This window comes from Theropithecus gelada, chromosome 20 (genome assembly GCF_003255815.1).
Source record: "Theropithecus gelada isolate Dixy chromosome 20, Tgel_1.0, whole genome shotgun sequence".
Taxonomy (NCBI): Eukaryota; Metazoa; Chordata; class Mammalia; order Primates; family Cercopithecidae; genus Theropithecus; species Theropithecus gelada.
Window position 1 is genome coordinate 34,115,210 of NC_037688.1, and position 21,120 is coordinate 34,136,329.

At 35.8% G+C, this 21,120-nt stretch overlaps 1 protein-coding gene across 1 annotated transcript in view; it reads left to right on the forward strand.

The window, feature by feature from the left end:
- The window catches only part of CNTNAP4 (contactin associated protein like 4), a 292,160-nt gene that overhangs the window by 246,645 nt on the left and 24,395 nt on the right, over positions 1-21,120 (forward strand). The window contains exons 15-16 of the mRNA XM_025369727.1: positions 7,333-7,503; positions 8,234-8,452. Coding sequence (XP_025225512.1) covers positions 7,333-7,503; positions 8,234-8,452 — 390 coding nt within the window. The remainder of the gene's footprint in view (positions 1-7,332; positions 7,504-8,233; positions 8,453-21,120) is intronic.

Below are 21,120 nucleotides of genomic sequence, written 5' to 3' on the forward strand. Positions count from 1 at the left end.
ATTTTAATTTTTATATTTTACTTTATCTTATTGGGTTTATCTTTTTTAATTTCACCTTTTTATGCCCTCCTTCTCTTCTTCTTTTTCTTCTTCTTCCTCTTCTCTTGTCTCTATTTTTCCTGTTTTCTTCCCTCTTTCCACTTGTGGGAAAGAACAAGAGAACAATGAACAAAATAGATAAAAATATCAGTATTCTTGGAGCTTATATTCTCTTGGAGAGAGAGAGAGACAATAATCAAGTGAAATATATGGTACAGTAGAAGCTGGTAAGAGCTATGAAGAAAATAAAGATGAGACAGAAGTTGCATAATTTTAAATAGGATGGTCATTTAAAGCTCAAGAAGAAGGTGGTATTTGAATAAAGATTTGAAGGAAATAGGAATGCAGGGCACGTGTCTACCTTTGGAAGAGTACTCTAGACAGAGGGAAAGACCAGATAAACCACACAGAAATGGGAGTGTAGATGGTATACTCATGGAGCAGCCAAATGGCCCAAGTGTTTGGAGCAGAGTGGGCAAGAAAAAGAGTGGTAGAAGTCAGAGAGAAACCTGGTGGTCAGATCATGAAAGATTTTGAAAATCCATTTTCAATCTGAATGAAATTGGAGAACATTAGGGAATTCTGAGAAGAGGAGTGGTATGATCTAACTTAGGTTTTAGTGAGATTGAACAGGGAAAGCTCAAAGCAAGGAAACCATTTAGGGGACCATATCACCAATCCAGCTGAGAAATTATGGTAGCTTGAGCCATGGGTACAATGGTGAGAGTTGTGGCATGGGTAGAGTTGAAAGGGAAACCAGTAAAATTTCCTGATGAATTGTAGTTTGCGAAAGGAAGAGTCTAAAATAACACCAAGGTGTTTGATCTAATCAATTATAGGGAAAGAATTGGCATTAATTGAAATGAGGGAGATTGCTGCTGGGGTCAAGGAGTTGTAGAGAAATATAAAGAGCCCAGTTTTAGGACACATTAGGGTTGAGATGTCGTTAAACATTCAAGAAGAGACATGGAGTTGTCAGTTTTCAGCATATTTAAAGCCATAAGACAGAACAGCAGGAATTATTGTGGATGGAGAAATAACAACAGGGCTTTGGGGCAATTAAGTATGGATAAGTTGATGAGGTGAAGAGGAAGCAAGAAAGAAGAGTGAGAATATATCACCTATGAGAAAAGAAGAGTGTGGGTAGCCTGGACTCCAAGTGCAGAACGTGTTTCAAGGAGGAGAGAACAATCAACTATGTTAAATGTTGTTAGCTTAAGTAAGATAAACTGAGAACTGATCATTGGCCTTAGCAATGTGGACGTTATAGCGACCTTGGTGATGGTGTGTTTTGTCAAGTGTTTGGGGATAAAAGCCTGAGATAGATTCAAGGACTAGTGGGAGGAGAAAAACATGGGAATATGTAATGGTAAATGGAGGAGAAAGTATGGTCATGAGATTGGGGTTTCTGAGATGAGAGAATTAATAGCATGTCTGTGTTAGTAAGAGAGATCAGTAAATAAATCCTTGGATTGTGGACAGTTAATTCATTCTAACAGGAGAGAATGCAGGACACAGGTGATGTTGCAGGAAGGTGAACCGGTGTGGTGGTGGGTGCTTAGAGGAGGTCACTTCTGTCTTCTGCTCTTTTATTAGAGAGTCCTAGAAAAGTTAATGAATGAGAAATGAGATGTATTATTGGGGAGAGGAAGTGTGAAATAATCCTCTAAGAGTATGGGACAGTGAAGGCATGAGGGAAATATAATGTGATTGCAGAGGAGCATTTAGTGTGCATATTTGGCATCATATTACAGCAGATATGTACTTACCTGTAGTGTTCTTTAAAACCCAATGTTTATACACAATCCCACATAAGGATGTGTAATTAAGCTCTGTATGCATGTATCAGGCAATAAGTGTATTATGAATAATTTGCTAGTTTTTATTTTCAATTATTTTAGTCTAATAAAATAATTAATATTTAAAAGTATTCTCTATACATGAAAAATATTCAACATGCCAGATTACAAATGGGCTGTAATAGACAAACGTATAGATGTGCCTACTTAAAAACAGTAATGTCTATACTGTAAAGGCTATAAGTGTGCAAATGCAGGAAGATATTAAGTACTCTTCTTCTTACAGCTAATTGCTGAGTTAAAATAATTTTTAAAAAGACAATAATCTGAATATCAAGTGACTTTTGACTTTAACGATGTAAATAAAGGAATCACACTTTTATTAGTAAATGGCCAATAAAAAGCTCAAAATTCTGACTGGGCACTTAATTATTTTGTTTTGCTGAAATCAGAATCACTCTATCTCATGTTCTTTGAATAACTGAATTTGATCCTCTTCTCAGATGAGTAACTGGACTCTAATTTTATTGCATGATCATGTGTGTTCATGGAGGACATCAATCTTGGATTGACCAGATTTACCTTGAATTTATAATATGTTCTCCTTTTATATTAAATTATTGCCATTTGTTAATTCAGAATAGGTTACTTCAAATAGAATAAGGATGTCGCGCTTGGAAGGCTGTCTCGTCTGATGCCCAACTCCACACCTCTTTGTTGTCACTCTGACCTCCATAGGAATGACTGAGAGATAATGCAGTAGCAAATTTAGATAAGTGTCAGTCATCTCGTTTACTATTTTATATTTTCTCTTACATCTAGACTAAAAATAATTGGATGTTGCTCCAAAATTCTGTTCTTCCAGTTACTTCTAAAATAAAATTCTATGTGTGTATGTCTGAATAATTAAAGACACTAGTCTATTTCTTTGCTATTAATATCAGAACAGTTTTGCACAAAACTAGTATAAGACTAATGACAAGAAATATCTTCTTCAGTGATAGTTTGTAAGATCTTTTGATTGTAAAAACAAGTTCTGCTCTGCCTTCATAAGAGGAATTTTCGCTTTCTAGTTGCCACATCTATCTTGTTGTATGTGCATGTGTAGGGGGGTGTTTACTCTATGGAAACATCTATGAACAGATTTGTTCTCTTTTGTATTGCTTTGCAAACCACAAACTATAATTATCTCCACCCAGATTTTATTCTCTTCATTTTTATTTTGCTTATATTGATTCCTATTGAGGTTCATAAATATTTGGAAACAATAATAGATGTGCTAAAAAGAGGAAGCAGTGAATTATGAAACCAATACATAGATTATTGTGTTCTGATAATGTAACATATAATTTAATCTTCGAATTTTATTTCTGTTAAAATCTATATTTTTCAGCTTATTTTTTAAAAATTCGTTTATAATCCTTTGGGTATATACCCAGTAATGGGATGGCTGGGTCATATGGTACATCTAGTTCTAGATCCCTGAGGAATTGCCATACTGTTTTCCATAATGGTTGAACTAGTTTACAATCCCACCAACAGTGTAAAAGTGTTCCTATTTCTCCACATCCTCTCCAGCACCTGTTGTTTCCTGACTTTTTAATGATCGCCATTCTAACTGGTGTGAGATGGTATCTCATTGTGGTTTTGATTTGCATTTCTCTGATGGCCAGTGATGATGAGCATTTTTTCATGTGTCTGTTGGCTGTATGAATGTCTTCTTTTGAGAAACGTCTGTTCATATCCTTTGCCCACTTTTTGATGGGGTTGTTTGTTTTTTTCTTGTAAATTTGTTTGAGTTCTTTATAGGTTCTGGATATTAGCCCTTTGTCAGATGAGTAGATTGCAAAAATTTTCTCCCATTCTGTAGGTTGCCTGTTCACTCTGATGGTAGTTTCTTTTGCTGTGCAGAAGCTCTTTAGTTTAATGAGATCCCATTTGTCAGTTTTGGCTTTTGCTGCCGTTGCTTTTGGTGTTTTAGACATGAAGTCTTTGCCCATGCCTTTGTCCTGAATGGTATTCAGCATTCAGGACATAAAATACTGTTTTTTTTAAACAGCTTTATTGATATCAAATTCATAATATGAATATTTTATCAGTAATATGAAATGTGCCATTCAATGGCTTTTAGTATATCTACGTTGTGTAACAATGGTCACACCAATTTTAGAACATGGTCATTACCCTGAAAAGAAACGTTACCCTTCTGAGCCACTGCTGTCCCTCAATTACCCCATCTCCCTAACCCTAGGAAACCACAAATCTACTTTGTGTCCCTAAGTCTGTTTTTTTTTTTCCAAAAAGGAATTCTATAAATGTTTGGCAAAATAATTATTTTTAAAAGTACTTATAGTCCTAGCATAGTACTAAGTTAATTTTCCTAAATTGACTTCATTTTTAACTTTCTGTATGAAATTCAATACTTAGTACATCTTCCTCTTTTATGTGAATGACTGTATGGATTTATTCTTTTATATAATTTATTCTGGTAAGATAAAAGATAGGGTTTCTAGAAAATTATTATTTTATTTATTTATTATTTTTTCATGCAGAGTGTCATTCTGTCATCCAGGCTGGAGTGCAGATGCGTAATCTCGGCTCACTGCAACCTCAGCCTCCCAGGCTCAAGTGATTCTCCTGCCTCAGCCTCCTCAGTAGTTGGAGTTACAGGCGTCTGCCACAATGCCTGGCTAATTTTTGTGTTTTTAGTAGAAACAGGGTTTTACCATGTTGGTCAGACTGCCCTCGAACTCCTGACCTCAAGTGATCTGCCCGCCTCGGCCTCACAAAGTGCTGGGATTACAGGCATGAGCCACTATGCCTGGCCTAAAAAATTATTCTAAAATCTCTAGTGCCCTATATTGAATCGAATTGACAACGATGTAATTTAGGGAATTTTATTTTATTTTAACGTTTTTGTGATTATTTATTTAAATTTTTCATAGATACATAATACTTATGCATATTTATGGGGTACGTGTGATATTTTGTTACATGCATAGAATGTGTAATGATCCAGTCAGGGGATTTAGGATATCCATCACCTTGAGCATTTATTATTTCTGGGAGTTGGGAACATTTGAGTCCTTTCTTCTATTTTGAAATACACACAACAGTGTTGTTAACTGTAATCACCCTAGTCTGCTATTGAACATGAAGCTTATTCCTTCCATCTAACTGGAATTTTGTATTCATTGCCCAATCTCTCTTCCTCTTTTCCCAGTAGGCCGTTTCCTGCCTCTGGTAACTATCATTCTCCTCTCTCCCTCCATGAGATTAGGGAATTTTAAACCATCTAATCCGTAGAAGGCTCCCTTCCAAAAGCCTGCAGCTCCTGCTGCTGCCTGCCTGCTGAGCTCTGTTTCCTCCCCCTCTTTGCCTTTCCTTTCAGGTGGCCTAGATCCTGGTGGGTGTCTCTTAGCGCAGTGTGTAAAGGGCTGGGATACCGCATGCCATTAACATTATTTGATCATGGAAATATTGGCCTTTGCTTTCTTTATAATTGTTTTGAATTAGCAGCAATTTCTTAACCCAATAAAATTTCCTTACCTCATTTTCTACCTTTTGTGAATGTATAAAATAAAGTCTCCTAACTAAATGAAATAGACATTATTATGTATATGAGAGTGCTGAAGATGCCTAAAGTAATAAATTGGTTTCATTGCTATAAAAGCATTCATGTACAGATAGCAGCAATTCAAAGAATTGTTCATCTGCTTCAAGCAGTTATTTGAAGCCTACTGTATGATGCTTTATTGAGTTAGTTATGACATAATATGAAAAAAAAGTTGTATCATAATATTACCTAATTTAAATCTTTAAGTAATTACGAATGCTCCGCTTTCTAATCAGACAAAATAAGATTTAATAACATTCCATAATGTGAAGTTTATTTTTATTTTAATATATAACATTTAAACAAAAAGGCATCTAATTCATTCTGAAAACAGATCAGCTAAGAACTTCTAAGAATGCAAATGTGTAGTTATCCCTGACTTGATATTTTACATTTTCTTGTGTTTATTTTTTCCTAGAAATCCAAAGGTCTAGTATAGGAATAGCTGTAAAAGGGACATAAGGAATAGGCTTGATGTGACTCTGATAATATATGGTTTCATTTGACTCTGGGAGGAAAAGCTTCAAAGTAGATTCTTGGTTGAATAAATTCAGCTCTAAAATTGTCCACACACAAGCTGAGAATTGACTTTTGAATCAGATCCACAAGAAAAACAAACAAAAATAGATATAAGCATTATTTGGTCTAGAATTTATACAAAGTAAATTAAAATTTAAGAAACACGTATGAGCAAAGTCAACTTTGTGGTTTTTAACTTTGTAGCTTGGTATCTGTTCTCTGCTAACATAATGAACTGTTGTTTTGAAATTGCTGTTTTCCAACTTCAGAGAATCAATACATCTTTCTTCCAGGAAGGTAATTTAGATAGAATTTTATCCAGTGTAGGGAATGTGTGTAGAGGCAGTTGCTTAAAACTAAAGATGTATATTTGTATTTCATGTGCAGAGAACTTGCTATTGGCAGCAGACAATGCAGTTCGTTTCTCTGATTATACTCCTCATCCACCACATGTATCCAGTCGGATTTCACTCCTGTCAGCTCATGCTGTTGCTTTTATATTTGATTTTCCATACTTTTTGCTATATATGGTTCACAATATTTTTTCAAAGGGAAAGTTGTAGATACCAAAAAAGGAGTGAGAAAGTCAAGATACGTGGTATTTTGGCAGCAAATTATAATTAACTTTATAGTCTGCATTTTTTTTCAGATCTCCTAATTTATATCCCAACGTTTTCAACATTTTCTGCCTATTTTGAGCATTTGTAAACATTCTGAGAACACTTTTAATCCGCTGTTCATCTACTTCATTCTTATTGGCAAAGTAAGAGATAATTTTGAATAAAAAGAGTATTTTCATGAGAATGTCAGCTTGGACAGAGTAAGTTGTATGTTGGTTTGTAATTAGACGAGACTATTTAGAATGCCAGTCTCAGTTTGGAAAATCACAGGCCCATTAAGGAAAACAGTATATGTAACTGTGAAGTGTGTGTGTTAGAAGTGTTAGAACAAATATACTGTGAGCTTCTTTGGGGTTTTTGTTTGAAACAGGTAGGTGTTTTAATTTTGAAGTTATAAAAGATTGCTTACTTATCAATGTTTGCAGATCGTATATCACTTTGGTGGAGGATATAGTATTGAGGCTAAGGATATTTGTTCCATATAAAATATAACATTTAGACCATTTCTGTAATGATCATTCTTACTCTCTATTGGAAAAAATCCAGGATTTCTATCCCTATGAAATCTCTTATGCTCATGTTTTGTATACTACATAGTTGATAGAAAAAGAGCAGATTTGTATAAATACCTTTTTAAATAGCAAAAATGCTAAAAATAGAAAATGTAACTGTCATTCATTTTATTTCATGAATTTATTTTCTTTTTGAATTTTTTTCTTCCTTTTTGTTCACAAAACAGGATCATTTTGGAATTCAGCTTCCTTTGATACTGAGGCTTCATATCTTCATTTTCCTACTTTCCACGGAGAACTTAGCGCAGATGTGTCTTTCTTTTTTAAGACAACAGCTTCATCTGGGGTATTCTTAGAGAACTTGGGGATTACTGATTTTATACGGATAGAGCTTCGCTGTAAGTCTCCTTTTCCAGAGAAGTGTATGAGATTCTATCGTTTAGTAGTAAATCTTTTAACTAATTTTTAAACTACTCGTGTGTCCACTTTATCATCTGATTCTTTTCATTGCATCCCTTTGAAAGACTCAATATTAACTTATCCTTTTTGTAAGAAAATAATTTGATACTTAACATGTGATAATTTGGAAAAATAATTGGTAGTTTCTTGTACCAATTTAAAAGCAGTTTTAATTTCAGTTAATTAAAACTAAAAAGCAATTTCTTCGTTAATTACGAATTACTTAACCACTCATTTTGATATACTTCTAAGCTGCTATTATGTTAGTATCAAATGTGTATAGCATGCCTTAAAAATTATATAAAGTTTGAATCACTATAACAATTATTTTTAGTTACAATGCCAGTTGCTATTTAGTTTCCTTGCCTTGGATAAATAGCTTTACTTTTTAGCAATAGGAAAAATTAGCTCTGAGGACTATCTTAGAATACCGTTGGGTTTTTTTTTTTTTCTAAAAATGTGAATGTATTTAACTGTCTCATTTCACATCAGAAGACCTAGTTCTGTGTTAGTGTCACGAGTTTCAAGCAGTAGCATTCAAACCATGCTATGTTTATTATCTTTCTATTCAGTGATTGTTATGCTGTGGTGCTGTTCCTAAGTATATTGGAGACTTGGCACTCCACCACAGGAACTCCCTAGAACAATCTTTATGTGTAATATTTCCAGCTCCAACAGTGGTGACTTTTTCATTTGATGTGGGGAATGGGCCTTTTGAAATCTCAGTGCAGTCACCCACCCACTTCAACGACAACCAGTGGCACCACGTGAGGATTGAAAGGAACATGAAGGAGGCCTCCCTTCAAGTGGACCAGCTGACACGGAAGACACAGCCCGCCCCTGCTGATGGGCATGTCCTCTTACAGCTCAACAGTCAGCTCTTTGTGGGTAAGTTCTCTTTTTAAGCGATCATTTAATTGTATGATATATGTTCAGAAATGGCCCAAGATAAAAATAATACCAACTATGAAAACGAGGGTAATAACAACAAGCAACAGTAGGAAATCACCATTGATTCAGAAGCTGTGTCCAAACTGGGCCAAGTGCTTCATTTCTTCCTCACAACCAGCCCGTGAAATGGGTATCATCCATATTTTACAGATGAGATAGCTGAGCTTCCAGGGTTGACTTGCCTACAAAAACTCATCTCATAAATGAGATTCAGATTTGTGTTTAATCCCTATTTGCATACCTGCTTTTTTTTTTTTTTTTTTTTTTTTGAGACAGAGTCTCGCTCTCTGCCCCAGGTTGGAGTACAATGGTGCGATCTTGGCTCACTGCAACCTCCACCCCCAGGGTTCTAGCGATTCTCCTACCTCAGCCTCCCGAGTAGCTGGGATTACAGGCACCTGCCACCACGTTCAGTTAATTTTTTTGTATTTTTAGTAGAAATGGGGTTTTGCCATGTTGGCCAGGCTAGTCTTGAACTCCTGACCTCACGTGATTCACCCACCTTGGCCTCCCAAAGTACTAGGATGACAGGTGTCAGCCACCACACGCCCAGCCTTACCTGCATTCTTAATATTACAGGTTACATGATGGGTTTCAGCTTAGATATTTTTTATATTAGTGTTTTATTATGATACCAGGAATGTTTATTCTGTTCTCAGAATTGTTGAGGAAACCTTATTTGATGAGGAAATCATCCAGCTGATGCCAAACAATGGACACTCTCCCTGCCGCCCCTCCACCCCCACCAGTCACCACATTGAAAACAGGCCAATAGCAACAAAACAAAACAAAACAAAACAAAACAACAAAAAAACCCAGATACCCAGTGTGTATAGAATTCATGTTTGATAGTTTCACCAGTTCCTCTGCTATTTTCCCTCATTTTGCCCTTTTTTTTTTTCTGATATTTTCTGGTCACCTACTTAATATTTATGTCAGAATGTTGTTCCTTTATTTCCTAAATCCATTCATGTGGCATTTATAGATTTGATAGTGGCATCCTCTGGATGTGTTTGTTTTACTTTGAATCTTTGCTAATTAGTAGAAATTATGGACCCTGCAGTATCTCTTACTTGATCACTTCTCATATATTTTAACATAAATGAGGACATAAAACACTATAAAGCAGAATAAATGATAAATTATTAGAAATTGTACTTAAAGGACAAGCTTTATGTAATCCTAGCACTTTTGGAGACAAAGGTAGGAGGATTGCTTAGGGCCAGGAGTTTGAGACCAATCTGGGAAACACAGCAAGATCCATCTCTACAAAAAGTAAAAAAATTTAAAAAATGGTGGCACTCACCTGTAATCCCAGCATTCGAGAAGCTGAGGTGGGAGGATGGTTGAACCCAGTAATTGGAGGCTGTTGTGAACTATGATCATGCCACTGAACTCCATCCTGGGTGACAGAGGGAGTCCCTGTCTCAACAACAACAACAAAGAAATTATTTTTAAAGAATTCTCAAGAGTTACACTTTTGAAGAAAATTGATCAGATCCCCATTACACCTTTTATTTCTTAAGAGTCTGATGTTATTAACCTTCTCTCACTGGAAAGGATGAAGCATATTTGCAACATATTTGAGGAAGACATGTTTCCAATATATTTGTGTACTTACTATTTTGATACTTTATTATTTCCTTTAGTCAAATATTTAATGAATAGCTTCTATGAGTAAGACACTATAATAGACAATCTAATCATGATCTTGTGACCACTTGACTGACTGACTTAAGGGTATGAAAATAATAAAGAATGTATGAGAAGAAATATATAACTTTTAATAACATGCTAGAAGCTCAGTCAGGAAATTGACAAAGCTATTTCTTGAATTACAAAAAATGAGAGATGGCCACAACAAAAGGTATGGCAATTTAAAATCTGTCAGTAGCTTGGAAATAGCCTTACTATTCTTGGAAATTCAGAGGCTGAAATAGTCCTCAAAATTTTCAGTGAAATATGCTGCAGTTTGCCTGTGGATGACCTTTCACTGTTGGTATGAATTTCAGCTTCATGAGATGGAGGCACTATATGTTGTGTCGTGTAGGAATCCTGGCGTTAACTTGATTTCAGACAGTCATAATGAAGCACTGGTATGTCATCAGAAAACGGCTTTACAACAGACTTGAGTCTTTAAGCATCGATCGTGCAATATAATTTTAATAAGGATCTAAAAGATTTTGTCTTCATGGAGGCAATTGGTTAGGCCTTTGACCTCACTGTATGTGTTGAAATGTAAGGATTGGTGTTATTCCAAAGTTTTATAAAAAATAACTCGTGATTATATTTAAGTCAAGTCATTGAAAATAAAAAAGACGAGGCAAAATAAAGATTTGTGAAAAAAGGTGACATATACTGTTAACAACAATCTGTTTATACAGTTTCCTCCTTCCTGCTCACAGATAACCGTGAATAAGTTGCATGATTTAGTGTGGTGATACTAAGGAAAGGGCTTATAAAAAAGAAAAAAAAACAAACAAAAACCAAAAAAACGCTTGTAGTCTTGGGTAGAGACAATCATTGGCTGCCAAGACACCACATGAGGGGTTTGTTTTTATCTTCACCTCTACCAGAGTGAACTAGTCTGTTAGGAAAGGGCTTCAATCAAGTTGATAAAACAGTGCTTGCAAGACAAACTATTCATTTATCAATTTACAACATTACTATCACACAAATCAGAATTTAAGAAAAATTGTAGCTGGAGGTATGTTTTTTCCCTGTAGGCAGACTCAATGAAAGACACATTATAATTGAAAAGGTTATACTGAATTAGAGTATGGTGACTGAAAAAATAATTTTAAAAATCAGTAGTAATTAGAGCTAATTTTAAAAAGTACCTACTAGGACCAAAGAGTTCTGTGTTATCCTGAGATTATATTTCAGTGGAAGAGAAGAGACAGGCAATTAAAAAAATCTATCTATCTAGAAAAAAATCTCTCTCTCTATATATAGAAAAAATATACATAATATATAGAAAAAATATATATGTAACTATATATAGTTTTTATAGTTTATAGTTACATAGTTACATATTTCGGTGGAGAATATATTTCAGTGGAAGAGACAAGTCACAGTCAATAAAAAAGAACTATTTATATATATTAAAAAATTTTATATAACTACATATAGTTTTATAGTTTATATGTAGTTATATATAACTATATAACTATACGTGTAGTTATATATGACTATATAACTATGTAACTACATATAAACTATAACTATATAACTACATATAAACTATAAAACTATATGTGGTTATATAGTTTATATATAAACTATTATATATTATATATAAACTATTATATAATATATAATATAGTGTATATTACATTATATATAAACAATATAAACTAGTTAAACTAGTTAAACTATAGTTAAGCTAGTTAAACTATATAGTTTATATGTAACTATATATAATTACATATATATTATATAACTATATATAAACTATAACTGTAGTTTTTGTACGTAGTTTATACATATATAAAAAATATATAGTTTATATATTTATATATAGTTATACATCACCATATGTATGTATCCATACATGTATGCATGCATGTGTGTGCACATACACATATACATTTTCTGACACTGATAAATACCATAAAGTAAAAAGGATACCATGGAATCAGGCAGTGATTTGTGCAGGGGACTTCTATTTCAAGTAGGTGGTCAGTGCAGTCTTCCCTGGAGACGTTAGCAGAGTCCTCCTAATTTGAGCAGAGGTCAGATGAAACAGAAGAGCGGACTTTGTGAACATCTGAAGGAGGAGAATTCCAGGCCATGGCTCAAAGTGGTGGGAATAAGCTTTAGGGATTCAAAGAATAAGGAAAAAAACAATGCGGCTGGAAAGAATCAGAGTTAGGGAAAGTATGATGGGAAACAAGACTGAGGTATATATCGGACCTTGTAGGGCCATGGCGAGGACTATGGATTTTACTCTAAGGAGTCAGAAGAGTGACCTAATTTAATTTACATTTTCCAAGCTCTCTCTTACTACCCAGAGGGATACGGATGGAGGAAATGGAGGGCAGGCAGGCTATCACAGTGGTCCCTGTGAGAGATAATGGTGCTGCAGGCTAAGGCAGAGATGTTGAAATTTAGATACACGCAACTTGCTAATGAATTGGTCATTGATGTTAGTGTTTTACTATTTATCTATGATAATACGCTTGGGGATGAAATGCTTCTTTTTTTTTTTTTTTTTTTTTGAGACAGAGTCTCGCTCTGTCGCCCAGGCTGGAGTGCAGTGGCGCGATCTCAGCTCACTGCAAGCTCCGCCTCCCGGGTTCACGCCATTCTCCTGCCTCAGCCTCCCGAGTAGCTGGGACTACAGGCGCCCACAACCGCGCCCGGCTAATTTTTTGTATTTTTAGTAGAGACGGGGTTTCACCGTGGTCTCGATCTCCTGACCTTGTGATCCTCCCGCCTCGGCCTCCCAAAGTGCTGGGATTACAGGCGTGAGCCACCGCGCCCGGCCTGAAATGCTTCTTTGTAGGTCTTTGGTTTTCTCACATTATTTCCCAGTTTTTGTTTTTGTTTATTTATTTTTGAGACAGAGTCTCACTATGTCACTCAAACTGGAGTGCGGAGGTGTGCTCACTGCTCACTGCATCCTTGATCTCCTGGGCTCAAGGGATCCTCCCACCTCAGCCTCCTGAGTATCTGGCACCACAGGTACATGCCACCACACCTGGCTAATTTTTGTATTTTTTGTAGAAACAAGGTTTTGATATGTTGCCTAGGCTGCTCTCAAACTCCTGGGCTCAAGTGCTCCACCCACCTCAGCCTCCCAAAGTGCTGGGATTACTGGTGTGAGGCACCACACCAGCCTAGCTTTAAATTTCACCTGGAGTTAGCTTTTCTTGTTTTCTCCCTTCATCTTAATTTATAGCAGTGATTAAAGCTGTTTCCTGGCTCCACAATCCAAATTGTATACCATAAGCCATAAGCTTGCCAGGCTGCAAAGAGTCTCTGGCCCTTCTTCACAGACCAGAGAAAATATTTCACCTTCTTCCTCTCCTTTAATGACACGCACCTGCTCCATAATCGTACTCTTACCAGTAAACTGGGCTTCTTTGCTTATAGATTTTGTTCCAGCACATGTCATATGTAGAAGGACCCTTCTTGCATTTCCTCACATGCTAATCCCCTGAAATATGTTAGGGTTAAGTCTTGTTCTGTTCTCAGAGTTGGTGACTCCATGGGTGACTGGTAATCTCTACTTCAATCCAATATAATTGATTTTCTGGTTACAGTTTTAAAGGGTAATTTAATTTCCCTTACTTGCAAGTTCAAGAATTTAATTTGTGGTTCATCCGTCCATCTTAAAGATAATTATGGCTAATCAGCATTTTCAGTGTGCGTAACGACTATCGTTTGTATCTGGATATGGGGCAAACGAATGAGGTAAATGTGAATCTGAAAAGTAAGTACAGTTTTCAGCATGACTTTATTCTTCTAATAAAAATGTTTTAAATACGGAGACTGATGGTAATAATAATGTTTAAACAAGTTTAGAGATTAAACGTACAACATGAGGACTATAGTTAATAAAATTGTGTGGTATTTGGTATTTGAGATTTTTGTTAAATATAGTAGATTTGTCACAAAAAAGTAACTATGTCAGATTATAGATTTGTTCATTTGCTTTTACTACAGTAACCTTTTTACTACCTCTGTGTTTCCTGTAACATCATGTTGTAAACCTCAAACACACAAAAAAAATTTATTTTAAAAATGAATAAATTACATGGAAACACAATTTTTATAATATAGGACAAGACTGAAAGACTGTTAGTGTTATTCATTCTAAAATAGATGATGTTATTGTTCCAGCATTAAGTAGTTTTGTTAAAAATGCACTTTCCTGTTGGTTAACAAATTTATAGAACCCTACTGTGGAATATTTCAAATAACAAAGTTATTTTAAAATATAAATATGAAATGTCAGAAATTTCAATAACATGGAAATATATTAATTTGAGATACTGTGTTTAACACTTTACCCGCAAATAAAATGTGTAGCTACTTGGATATATGATACGTTTGATTTAAATTATATTCTCCATCTTACTAACTGGGTCTATGTTGATAATATTTATTAGCATTAAATTTTTTGAGATTAATATTTTTAAAAAATTTGAGATGGGTCCCTCTCTCTGTCACCCAGACTGGAGTACAGTGGTGCGATCTTGGCTCACTGCAACCTACACCTCCCAGGCTCAGGTGATTCTCCTGCCTCAGTCTCCAGAGTAGATGAGACCACAGACACATGCCACCATACCAGGCTATTTTTTGTAGAGACACAGTCTCCCTGTGTTGCCCTGGCTGGTCTTGAACTCCTGGGTTCAAGAGATCCACCCGCCTTGGCCTCGCAAAATGCTGGGATTACAGGTGTGAGCCACCATGTCTCACCTGCAGATTAGCATTGTTGCTAATCTCTCAGAAGTGGCTGTTGCAATGAGACCACATGAAGGAATCCTATGTATTTTCTCTATTGCTTCTTCACCCTCTCTTCTAAAGGCCAGTCATAAAGTATGTTCACATCTCAGAGGGAAACTCTGAGGAAAGATTAATGGTTTAATTTCTGAGAAAAATCAGTAAAAATAAATAGAAAGCATTTTGAAAAAATGTGATGCAGTTGGGCAGCAGTTATATATGACAATTGAAATAGAAATAAGGAAATGATAAATGGAGTTTCAGAGATGCAGCTAGCGTTAGCCTACACCCGAGCAATACAAACCAGAAGGCTTTTGAGCAATCCCTGATGTTTCAAATATTAGAAAAATTAGCTTCAACTAATCTAAACTGTAGGATGTCATGGAAAGTAAAGGAAGAATAAAATAATGCACAAAACCCTTGTATGACTAAGTGATAAGAATTAACATCAGTGTAACACGACAGATTAGACACAATGAGCACCAAAGCAATGAACATCGCCTCCTCTCCTCCAGATGATTCCAGCCAGCACATCACATTGCTTTTTTATAATAAAATGGATTCGCCTTCTGTTTGTAGCCCGTCTTTCTCCATTTTTGTTCTTAGTTGTGACATTGGGTCTTTACTATCCTTTTCATGTTCTTTCACTTTGTCCTTTGTGTGTGTGTGTGTGATTTATGCCTATCTTAAATAGTCTTATTCAGAACTGCTTCTTATTGTCTTTTAAAAAATCAGCGTATTGAACACATGCCCTTGACTTGCTAACACTGAGGACTTAGCATCCGGTCACCACTGTTATTGTAAACTCACAAACGTTCTCCAACCACAGAAATGATGGAGAGAAAAGAATCAATCATTTTTAAAGCTGAAATGTGACAGTGGTCATTTTCTATTTTGGTTTGTAAACTCAGCATTTTCGTAGAAGCTTCTTAAATTAGCCTTGAATTGATTTTCATGCAACCAGCTCTGCAATTTTTGTTTCCAGTCTCAATTCTTTTACTGACAGGTTTTTAGACGGGGCGAACTTTATCTCAGTACTTTGTGACTCTCACCTGGAGGAGAAGTAAGGACCCCTGACATAGTCAGAAGTAATTTGCTTTGCATTTGAATTGCATCGAATGTATAAATATTTATTGAGTGTTTAGAGTGAACAATTGCTAAAAACCACATGTAAAGGTTAATGTTGAACTCTAAACATATTGAAGCTCTGAGACCGTAGTAATCAGTCTCAGCTCTGTGTGTGTGTGTGTGTGTGTGTGTGTGTGTGTGTGTATTTGTGTAAACATATGTATTTCTGTGATTTCACCTGGGAGGTCACAGCGTATGCATAGGCTAAGCACAGGAAATAGTGCCGTATCTCTCTTCACCATTGGATAGCTTCCTTTATAAAGTGGCTGTTCAGATCTGTTGCCCACTTTCTACAAGATTGTCTTCTTTTAAAAAAAAAATTCATAAGAATTATTTATATATTTCAGATGAATCCTTTTCATATAAATTTATTATGAGATCTTCAACCTCTCTGTGAGTTGATTGTGCTTTCATATTGTTAATAGTGTCTTTGAATGGACAGAAGCTATTAATTATAATATATTCCAGCTTTTTATTTTTTAATTTTGGTTTTTGATACGCTAAAATGTAGTTATGGGAAGAGAATATCAAGCAGCCTTAGGTTTGAATTTAGTACAATAAAGGTCGCATTTCTCTTTAATATAATCAAATCATTTATCTTAATTATTCACTTCTCCCCTCCTTGAGACATCTTTTTCATGATTAGCCTAAGAAGTCCCCAGTGTACTTTTCTATGTCCAGTAGTAAATCTTAGTGATCATTGACTGAGGTCAGAATTCAGATGGGATATTTGAAGACGAGAGAATGTGATTATTCATCAATGAACAACAGTTTATTTCTTTAAAATAGGCTTTAGCATGGTCAAACTAGAGAGTTGCTCTGGCTTCAGCATGTGAGAAGTCTAAATAGACTCATTCTTTCTGCTCCTTCTATGACTGGGGCACGTTTTCACCAATGACTGTGGTTCAGGGAAAAGTGACTGAATTTTCTGCCCATGACACTATTGCTAACAACAGCTGCCTCTTTGAACCACGATAGTTCTTTGAACCCGAGGGAGAATAGTCCTCTTCCTCCCCTCCATTCCAGGACTTTGCTTAATGAAGAACATTGCATGACAGACTTAGAGCTGGGCCTCCAGATTCCCTGCCTTCTATATTAACCAACACCCCTAATTCTGCAAGGCAAAGTTTTCCACCAGGATGCGGACAGGGCTCACGGTCCAATGCTTGACATATAGAAGACGACTTTCTCCCTTCAATCTCCTGACTTGGTCATGGGCCCAGCCTGCATGCCCTGTCACTTTTCTGCCCCAAGTTAATTTGTGGTTGGGCTTTGCCAGTTTTTCTTTGCCATAGTGTCAAGGTCAGGGACACTATGTACTCTGCCAGGCAAATTTCTATAGCTTTGAATTTTAAAGAGAAGGTTGAGGATCTTGATTTGTTTATTTCTGTAAGGCCCCTGCGTGAGTTATGCAGTTGTTCCCAATTAATTCTCAATAATATTCAAGCACAGCACAGGAATAATTTGCCACTAAAATTTAAAGTGTCATCTCAAAGGTCTTTCTGCCACAAAAGTAGTGGAAAATTGGCATAGGAAAGAACTAGCTTCTACTCCATTACAGTAACATCTGTCACTTATCGTAATTTCCTGAGAATAATAGAGGAAAGGGTTTGGTGCTGGGTCTCTACTCAGCACCCAGACAAATTATTTAGATGCAAGACCTCAATACCATTACATAAGTGGACAGGTTTGGTTAAACTCAATAAACATGGAGAGGTTGGGCATTTGTTTCACAAGATACTCAGTGTTGTGAAGTCCCGAAATTCATTATATCTGATATAGCATGGCAGGTAAATTGATAGAAAATTAATTGGAAGACAGTTCCAAACGTAATAGCTCAGTGGAAACATCCAGAATCAATTAACCAAACTGCAACTCATTTTAATTGGACACACTCTAACCCTGAAAAGGCACTGGAATCTTTAATTAAGCTTTCAAGCCCAATCCTATTTACATTAGCCAGGTTTTTCAGAATAGTTACATCTGAAAACAAAGTTATTAACTTGAAACCTAACAGTAAAGGAAAAATTCTAAATACATGTGTGACACAACAGTTTGTGTCTAATTAGATGTTGTTTTCTGGTCATTTAAAATGTACCTTAAAACTATATGGTTAGGTAAATAACTTAAAAAGTACAGAATTAAGATATCCTGTTTATAAAGTTGCATACTGATTTTCTTCTCACTCTTACAAATATTATCTAAGCATATATTTCACATGTGTTTACATTTATCTTCTTCTGCTACTCACCCCACACTCTGACTTTCTTCTTTACTGCATATTTATTTTTATTATGTTGTGGTAATCTTGTGTTTCCCCATCTAAATTTGTTACTAGCGCTTTTTGTCAGCAAGATTGATTTCATATAGTTTTATACCTTCAGTGCCCAGAAAGAGCTGCTAGATAAAGCTTGGAGAGCTGAAGTGCCGTTCAATCCAAAGATGATCTGAGGCATACAAGAAAATGGAAAAGTCCTCTTCTTTTACCAGAGAGGGGAGTGAAGTGCAAAGAAAATTCCTTGGAATGAAAGGCTATGTGTGGGTCTGAATCCTACCTCTGCCTCTAACTAAATGTGTTTATTCTAATATTTCCTCAGATGGACCTGTGGACCGATCTTTGAAATTCTCTATGCCCCTAGTTTCCCATCATCCAAAACAAACTAAACACGAAAAATTCAGTTAGAACAGCTGGAAATGGACTTTAGTCAGTCATTGGACCCCAAGTTATTTAGTTGTGTTGTTACTGGCAGAATAAGATAAGCCCCTGAGTTAGGGAGACTGTGCGTGTTTCAGAGCAGCACATATATAACGATGTGATTTAATGTTACTGTATACCATTGACTATAAACAATGATTTAATGTGGGATAATACAAAGAAAATTAAATATACCAGGAATATACCTTTAATTCAGAGTTCACAGAATGTGGCCCCCTGCAAAAAGTTCCTGTGCCAATACAAAAACCAGATGTGAGCTGGACCTTACTCAGGGAAGAAATATCCAACAAGGATGCCAAAAGAATCTTGGCCAAAGACTTTGGACCCTAGGAGCTCACTGAGTTGAGTCAACAGAGTGGAAGAATAGAGAGGTGTGAAGATAAAGGCGTAGCAGCTCTGATATGGAAGAAAAAGAAAAATCCTGAGCATAAGGCAGAAGAGAGACTTCAAGAATGGCGGGGTCCTCAAAAAACTGCATATAGAACCACCATGGGATCCAGCAATCTCACTAATGGGCATTTATTGAAAGAAAAGAAAATCAGTTTATTGAAAAGACAACTGCACCCCTAAGTTTATTGTAACACTATTGACAATAGCCAAGATGTGGAATCAACCCAGGTGTCCAATAACAAATGAATGGATAAAAAGGTGATGTATATATGTAATGGAATACAGTTCAGGCATAAATAGAATGAAATCCTGTCACTCAGAGCAACATGGATGGAACTGAAGTGCATTATGTTAAGTAAAATAAACCGGGAACAGAAAGTTAAACACAGCATGATCTCACTCATATAAGGAATGTAAGGAAAAGGTGATCTTGTAGAAGTCAAAAGTAGAACAGAGGATACTAGAAGATGGGGAGGGTACAGGGAAGGGGCACAGAGTTTTGTTAAAGGATATACTATCACCGCTAGATAGGAGGAGAAAGTTCTAGTGTTGTATGCTGCTGTAGGATGACTATAATTTACAATAATATGTAGTTTCAAATAGGAAGATATTGAATGTTCCCAACACTAAAAAATGATAAATGTTTGAGATGATGGAGATGCTAACTACTCTGATCTGATCACTACATATTATGTATATCATAACATCACTACATACCTCATAAATATGAACAATTAGTGTGTGTCTATTAATTTTTAAAACAGAACAACAAAAAGGAATAAACAACTCAATTGGGCACCCATATTAAAAACCTAAAAAAAATGGCAGAAGTAAATGTAAATGTAGGAGGAATTAAACAAGATTTCCAGGCATTCTGAAACTCTGTGATGAAATTAACACCATCTCTACCATGCTCACTTATGACAATGGCAATATGTTTACACTCTCTAGATTTATAAATAGATTTATAAATAGAACGGCTAACACCCTTAAGACCTTGGCATCCTTCATGGAGGAGAAACAAATTATGTAAATGGAAACATTTTGAATAAACATTTAAATACAGCAATTTGGATATAGTTATAGCTATGAATCTGAATTCTGAATAGTGTTAGTGTCCGTAAGTCCAGAATTCTCAGGAATTCTTTGAGGTTCCTTTCCATAGTCTTTCATTATTTGCAAATATATAATTAGTTTATTAGAAATGTTCACTAAATTCAGGCCTCGTTCTCAGTCTCAGAGACCCAAGCATCTCTGTGGGGCAAAAGGGGCCCCCTCCTTACCCTTGAAGCACTATGCCCACATCTCCCACTTCGATGTATAATGTGGTTTAACAAATGAATGAAGGAATGGATTTAATAGTTACAACACAAATTATTTGTCTACCACTGTTCTTTGTGCTGGATATACAGTAGCAATCGAAGTAGCCCTTGTTGAATGAAGGCTAGGTTAAGGAGCTACCTAAATGATTTGGAAGAAACAAAGTGAACGTGTTTTAGGAAATGAGAATTTATATGTAAAGAGTACATACAAGGTCTTGGTGATGAGACAGCATCATTTATCCAAAGATGGAGCTTCTTTTTAGAGGCCTCACAACCGTCTAATTGCCTCTCAATAGAATTGCCAGGTTATTTAGATTAGGGTACTATTTTCCCGCTTCAAGTTCTGAGTATTAACTTGGAGTGTTCCTGGACACAAATTTATGTATGAGTCTACCCAGGGCTTACACTCCTATCAGAACAGTGCTAATAAAATGATGGTCTAGTGATCATCTGAATTAGAATCTCCTGCAAGCCTTGTTAACTCTTGAGATTCACAACCCTACTTTTGGACCACAGAACCAGTATTTCTTGGAGCAAGCTACTGAGTCAATTTATTAGAAGCTCTCCATGTGATTATGTGTTACTCATATTTCTTAAAG